At 43.1% G+C, this 7,508-nt stretch overlaps 1 protein-coding gene across 7 annotated transcripts in view; it reads right to left on the bottom strand.

The window, feature by feature from the left end:
* Nucleotides 1-7,508, bottom strand: part of efnb1 (ephrin-B1) — a 103,275-nt gene that overhangs the window by 43,835 nt on the left and 51,932 nt on the right. For all 7 annotated transcript variants that reach the window (XM_008419611.2, XM_008419610.2, XM_008419612.2 and 4 more), the window contains one exon: nucleotides 4,819-5,096. In XM_008419611.2, the coding sequence (XP_008417833.1) occupies nucleotides 4,819-5,096 (278 nt within the window). The remainder of the gene's footprint in view (nucleotides 1-4,818; nucleotides 5,097-7,508) is intronic.

The following is a 7,508-nucleotide window of genomic DNA, read 5'->3' as shown; positions in this document are numbered from 1 at the left end:
CACACACACACACACACACACACACCATTTGCTGTTTACATCAGCCCGCAACTTTTGTTACCTCTTCTAACCCGCGTAAAAGAACCGGATCACGGGTCAGAGGGAGCAGGGAGTCTGCTGGACAAAAAAAAAAAAAAACTTCTGGAGGGTTTAGAGGAATGTCCACTCCTTATGCATCTTCTTCTCGTCTCGGATGGTGTCTGCCATGCCGGGTCGTTAATCAGAGAAGATAAGCCAGTTCTTTATGGGCAGAGCAGATTTACGCCGCTCTGCTGGCTGACCGGACCTCATTCCCAGCAGAGGCGGTGGGATAACTCACTCACGTCCTCTACGAACGGATAAGCTGGGGTGGGGGGGGCCTCAACAAACACACATGACCTGGACAGGGTTTACTCCTGAAATAGGTTTACTCAGTTTATACCTCGATCTTGTCAAGGCTTATACAACACTAAAAACTTCAAGCCGTATCTTTAATTTGGTTTAAACTGTCCTTTTAATGAGAAGCCGGAGTAGTGCAGGGCGGCCTAAAGAAGGCTATTTTCCGTCACTTACAGGAAAAACAAATTAGCCTGTTTGACACTAAAAACACGGACCTCCCTGGTGTGGAAACTACAAGAGCACCACCCTCCACTGTTAAACAYGTAATAGGCAGTGATTCTCCAGTCGGCAAACAACAAGCTGCTTGTTCAACAACCGACTGCAGCATCGCCTAGCTACTAGCTAACCAGCTAATTCTAGCTTRTGATATTTTAGTGACTCCACTACCAGCAGATTAATCAGAAGTTTATTCTGTGCTGATGTTTTAGTGTTTTAATCAAAAACAAAACAAGAACTGTATGGAATGAATAGCATTATTCATTAACAGCATTTGAAACAACTGGTTTTGACACACTCGTAATCTCACGCTTATCTCCTATGTAAAGCTGGAAAGGTGCTTAGCGGAGRTTCCTACAGCAGCCACACACGGCCATTAACTAAATGACAGTGTGTGTGCGCAGATCGCAGCAGTATAGATAAAACATGATCCTCCTGTTGCAAAGAACAACAACATTAATGTAACACCTAGACGGACGCCACATTCGATTATGGCTGACATGCAAACGTTAGTGTATGAGCTAATAATGATCCCCCCCCCATCAGCCGGGCTCCTGCGAGACGGAGCCGCCTCATGAAGGATTTACAGCTAGYTGTGAGCTCACGGTCTGAAACACAGTGGAGGAAGTGTAAAGTATTCCTCTAGTTTGCATAAAACAAACATCGGTTAGGCCGCCATTGCACAGAAGAGAAAAGAGAGCGCCGCATTAAAATTAGAAGCAGCCCAAGATAAAGCTGACATTTTTTTTTTTTTTTTTTTGCTTTAATGTCAGAGTTAGCGGCTGTCAGAATGCCAGCCCACGCACATGTCAGGAATAAAGTTAGTTAAAATATTTATGATGTAATCAGCAGACAATATGCCGAGCAGCCCCGCGAAGGAGGGAAAGGCGAAGAAAGTGACAAGAATGCCCAAGGTGGGTTTTCGTTTCCTTTTTTTCTTTTTTTTTTTCGGTGAAAAACATGTGGGCGCATTAAAAGTTCAGAGAAATATTTCCTTGAAGCCCCCGTGACATGCTGCCAGAGGAGCGACCACGAAAATTGTCGCCTTGATAACATCTCAAGCTTCACGCTTCCCTGCGTTCTCCCTGCGAGGGAGACTTCACAAATATTGATTGAACTGCAACAGATGAAAAGAAAAATTTATGTGGGACTTAATTTATTTAATTTAAGCTGCACTTGTGTGTGTGTTTTTTTATTTTATTTTTTTCATTTCAGAGGAGGATGTAAAAGAGCCGCTTTAAAGCTGCAGTGGCGTTAATGTTTTTGAATACTTTACAGACTTAAAATGAGACGCGAGGAGATTAAATCTCTCAAGTGATTTATGGATATTCCCAAAATATTAGCTTAATTTGGCCACGTTTGATGGAGCAGTGTAATACGCCAAGCTTCATTAGCCGATACTGGCGGTGGGTTCATTTTTGTCTCGTGGCCTGCAGAGCATCTATTGATTTCTCACTGTGCCAGCCATTCTTTGGCATGACGCAGCTTGTTGCATATTAGTTCAGGCACTGCCTCTGTAATTTGAGGATCATCTCTAATAATTTTGCTGATTTTCTGAAGAATCAATTTGGAATGTGGATGTGTCATAGAGCGGCGGTGTCCTGGGACGAGCTTAACGACAGGCTGTAATTTAAAAAAAAGAAAAAGAAAAAACGAGTTCAGCTTGGAAGAAATAATTAAAATGAGCAAAAGTTAGATAAAGCCTTCGCAATATTGCAAAAACCTTGCAGTATAAATTAACAGCATGGTTCTCCATACTCATTTGCTTCCCTCTGAACATGGAAACTATAAATGTTTAGAAAGAGTACAGTTAAGCTTCGTTGGGGTCTAACGTGAGCCTCATGTTTGGAAACTCAAAAATACGACCTTTTTTGCAGTAAGTGAATGCGCCAAACTAAGTGCTAACAGGTCGCGCTGACAACAGCATTCTTGTGTGTGAAGAACATTCTTCGGTATCTGCAAGGTGTCTAAGCATTAAGTCAGAAGCTATTAAGGAGGGAGCGTGTCAAGGCATGTCGTGCTTGTTCAGACTGTGAGAGAGCAASAACGCAAGACGTTCAACAGATAACAAGAAGGCTGATCGGAACAGAGCGTATCAAGTAGCAAGCTGGATTTCAAAGTGCTGGCAGCTTTTCAGGGAATCTTAGGGTTAAAGCAAGGTCTACACTAGGAAAATGACACTCCTAGTAATGCATAGATGTATACTTGAACCAAAACATCTCAATCAAACGCCTGAGTCACTTCATCAGTATGCAGTCAGGTTCTCCAGAGTACCGCCAGTGACCTTATTGTGACCGTATTGTCAAACCTAGAAAACATATTGCCAGGTTAAAACTAGAGTTTGGTAATCAGCTCCCAAACTCCCGCCAGGGCGTCTGTCTTTAAGAAACATTAATACCTACTTAAAATTTAAAAACTCGAAATGAGTTTTGTGGTTTGAACCTTCTTGAATCCGTCTTCTACAAAGTTGCAGCTTGTTGATTTAAGTGGCATGACAAGAGTTTTATTCAAACTCACTCTGTTCATTTATGCTGAAAGATCAACTGTGTTTTAACTCTGAGTCTATCTTAAAGAAAATCTGTTCCTTCAACAGCTTTTTTTTTTTTTACTTTGTTCTGTCAACCAGAGTAGTCTAGACTCCCAACGACGGTATGAGAGAGGTGGAATTTTAACTGCTGTTACACAATGGCATATTCTCATGTTTTCTCAAGTGCTGGTTCAAACTTATGACTCACATTTCCTCCTGTCAATCAGAACGGTTGTTTAACACAACCTCATGTGAGAGAGAGCTGCAGGTTAGCCGGAGTATCAACAAGTAGATGTCAGGTACGGCGACCCAAAGCAAACACCAGCGCACAGTTTGGGATCTTTCTTAATAAACTGTGACTTATGTGCACGGTTTTGCGTTGCTCTGCTCACGGAGCTCCTCAGACTTCAGTAACAACACCCAGATCCCATCGCGGGCGTCTGCTGGAGATACCATCAACCTTCTGCTTGAGCAGAGGAAAAATCTGATTGAGAAAAGAGGTTTACGCAGACAGCTCTGTATGCCTCAAACAAAGTCGGAAGTGAAAGCAGAGATAAAAATGTGCCTTTTTTTGTGTGTTTCCGATTTCAGCTTGCGGGAGTTTGAGCTAGAGGGCTTTGATGAGGAGAAAACCGAGGCTCCTGCCGATAAAGCCAGAATCCTTTGAAGGCTGAATTACTATGCAATGCTTGATTTTATTTCCYGTTTATGCGAGACGTTCACCATAAACTTGATGTCTTGTTTTAAGACGTGGACAGTCAACATGAGCACCGTGACGCCAGGGGGTCGTTGAGTGGGCTGATGGACAAACGGACGGATTACATTTTTGTCAAACAGCAGGAGCAAAAGCATAATTTCTCAAACATAATTTGGTACCTTTGTAGGTTGGATGGCGGGGCGGAGAGGATTACATTCCCAGGCATAGTCCAGGACAGAATTGCTTAGGGTTTTCATTATAGATAGCCAAAACTGAAATCAGAACATGTCTGTTCATTGCATATTTATCATCAGAAGTACTCATCTGTATGCTCTCGAGGTGCAAAGGTTTATCGATCGCATAAAATTGCATTATTGCATGTCTAGCTGCTCTCAAAAGAGCTACTATCAAGGTTGTATTTACAGCTCAGTGATCATAAATTTTATAAATTATTTATGCTCTTTAGTCCCACTGGATTGAACCAAGATACTGCTATCCTGGACTTTTAGGTTTATGTTCTCATTTTACAAAAAAAATACAAAACTAAAAACAAGGCCTTATCAATTATGCCTTAACAAAATAAGATAATTGTTGAGGCATCGCTAATTGTGATCACGTTCAATCTTTTTTTAAAGTGTAACATAAGATGAACAGGAAGTAAAACAGCTTGAAAACCCAAACAAAACGCTCAAGTTTCACCGTTAACGTCCTGCAATGATAGGGAATATTTAACACCGTAATCACTTCTGACCGCTCCGCCTTAAGCAAGGCACAGAAACTCCGGTCGTTGCTATGGGGCTGCCACGGCAGCCATTAAAATGCAATTTAACAAGGAAACTCCCGGGTGTGACTGTGTGTAACTGAGTGTGAAGCACAGAGATTATTACCCCTGTTGTTCAGTCAGGCTTTCTTCGGCTGAACGAAAGTGAAAACGACAAACGTCAACAAATCGACTCGTCTTTTTGTTTCCCCCCCGTCTCCTCCACGCTGGCAAACTTACAGGTGATGTAGTAGTTGACGTTCCTCTTGAACTCCAGGCCCATGTAGTTGGGGCTGAACTCCTGGAACTTGATGGTGAACTTGATGTTCTTCCCAGGCTTGTTGCAGTTCACCAGCACGTTGGGGTCGAGTACCGTGCTGCAGCTCTCCGCCTGCTCTCTCTTCACCAGATACAGCTTGTAGAACTCGTAGTCTCGGCCCTGGTCGGCGCTGGGACAGATGATATCCAGCTTGTCCCCGATGTCTGGGTAGATCACAAGACCCTTTCCAGGAAGAAACCTGGGGCGAGGCAAAAAAAAAAGACAAATTGTTACTTCCAGATAAAAGGGATGGCCTGTGCAAGCATCCACATATATCAAGCAAAGTTTATATAGTGTTAATACTTTTAGCCGAGGGAATTACGGGTTTAGATTTGTCTGAGAAGGCCTGCGAGGCAAAAACACTTGCGTGTTGCAGCTTGACATGGCCTCCGAACAAGTCAACAGAGTGTTTCACACAAATCGTCTGAAGATTTTTCTCATACTTGGATGTGACTCAAAGCATAGCGAAAGTTAGCAAGAAAGAAGAAGGAGAGAGAGAGAGAGAGAGAGAGAGAGAGGTGCCGTAACACAAAATGGCCGCTTCAGATCGGATTCTGCAGAAGGAATGCAACAGATTTCCTTCTCATACTCTCGGAGTTTGGGGTAAGACCCGTGCTTTAGCGTAATAACAACGATGCTGCTACTTCAGAAGGCTGTTTCTGGAGGAACAACAGCACGCAGTGGTCAGCTGAGAGGGTTAAGGCTTCTTGGTACATCCACCAACGCCCCGCCCCACCACCACCACCCGTCATGATCATCTACTGGAGGATTAAGATAATCCATCTGACCTTACAGTACCTCTCCGCGTCGATTCTGCTGCCAACTCAATCAGATCGGCTTTTGTTCTCTTTTTATTCACTGAAGGTGGGGGACAGGAGGAGGCCCGGTGTGTGTAAATGTGTGTGAAGACTGGGGGCAAAGGTACACGGGTTTGCAACGGCGGTGTGTTTGGCCAGTGCTGGAGTGTGTGTGAGTGCTGGAGCGTCAACAGAAAGGGGCTGAGGTTGCACTCCTATTGGGGGCGGGAGGTGGAAACGCACGGTGGGGGCAGATGGGCTGAATCATTGTTCTGGACTTGTTTGGGGCTTAAAACGTCAACATGGTTCAGCTCTGTTGTCCCAGTTAGCCAAGCATTAACCCAGACAGCCGGACTGACCACGGGTGTGTTTATGTATAAGCGCGTGCGAGCGTGCGCGCTTGTGTGTGTGTGTGTGTGTGTGTGCTGTGATCACAGACAGTGAGCCCAGCAGCGGGGCTATCTGCTAGATCTGCCCATGCCAGCGGATTTAAGGAGGATTTAGCAACGCGTGATGCATTTGTTGTTCTTTCTGATCCCTCACGGTATAACAAGACATCAGTGGCTAAAGGGGGYGTGGGGGGTCCCTCTCTCTGTCTGTGTCAGTGTCTCCCCTCTTTTTCCCTCTCAAGAGTATAATCTCACCTTATCTGCAGCCCCTCATTTCATCATCACACACATCGTTTCACCACTAAATAACCTGCTCTTCAGACAAGCAGAAGAAAAAGCCACRACCTCTCCCCGGAAGAGACTAATAGAGGAGTGTGTGGAGGGTAGAAATGAGCAGACAAATCGTCCCGTGGCTGTGATGAGACAATTTTATGCTGGATCGATCCTGATCTGGGATTCAGAGGTGGGGAACTAAAGAACTAGAGATATGATCTTTTTTTTTTTTTTTTTCACCATACATATCCTACCACTACTGACAGCAACACTCTTCACTGTGGAAGTTGTTACAGAAGAAAGCTATTTTCACTGTAAGTGAGAAAGCTGCAAGCTCGTTCAGGTTGCTCGAAAAAGGAATTTAATGTCAGGGGATAYGAGAAAGCTGAATGAATRAACAGCAAAGTTGTTTGGTTAGAATTAAGTTCTGTCACAGAACATCCTGAATTAGGATACATTTATAAATGTAACCTAAAGTTGGGTTCTATGTTCTCAAGAAYGAATAGATTCAAAATTGCAAATGCTAATCCTGCTAGCACTGTCCTTAACATGCAMAGTGGATGTTAAAGACACTTCATTTACGTAATTATTCTTCTTTGTTTTGAAATAAAACTGAAATGTATGGCTGTGTAAAGTCGACTGCTGTCCCTCACACAGTGCGACATCGCCTCTGGCCTTGATGTTAACGATTAATAATGTCAGAAAGGCTTCTTAAGACTCCTGTATAGATACAATAAATGAAAGGAATGAACAATCTAACACATTAGTGTTTTCCMAGAAAAAATATTAATTTGAAGTTTTTTWAAGTTTTGTTTTATACCTTCAACACATCTAAGTATTAAATGGACAAAATTTTAGTTCTATCATTGACCTGCAGTTTTTCAGTAATTACACCATCCATCTTTAAAACCAACCAGGAAGTTGGCAGATTGAGGTATGACAAGAATGTGGTATATTTTTTGTGAAGAGGCAAGTGCTCCATGGGGTCCTCTGCTGGCCTGGAGGCTCTAAGCAGCTGCCTCTGCAGCATGAAGCATGTTGTTAGCTACCCAAAAGTAATTGGACTATATTACTATTATTTACCATTAAGCATATAAAGAGCAAAATTAGAAAATAATATTTGTCCTGGTGGAAAAACTCAACAGATCAAAT

The sequence above is a fragment of the Poecilia reticulata genome, linkage group LG10 (genome assembly GCF_000633615.1).
Source record: "Poecilia reticulata strain Guanapo linkage group LG10, Guppy_female_1.0+MT, whole genome shotgun sequence".
Lineage (NCBI taxonomy): Eukaryota > Metazoa > Chordata > Actinopteri > Cyprinodontiformes > Poeciliidae > Poecilia > Poecilia reticulata.
Note: the sequence above shows the minus strand (reverse complement) of the source record. Positions and strands in the feature narration are given on the sequence as shown.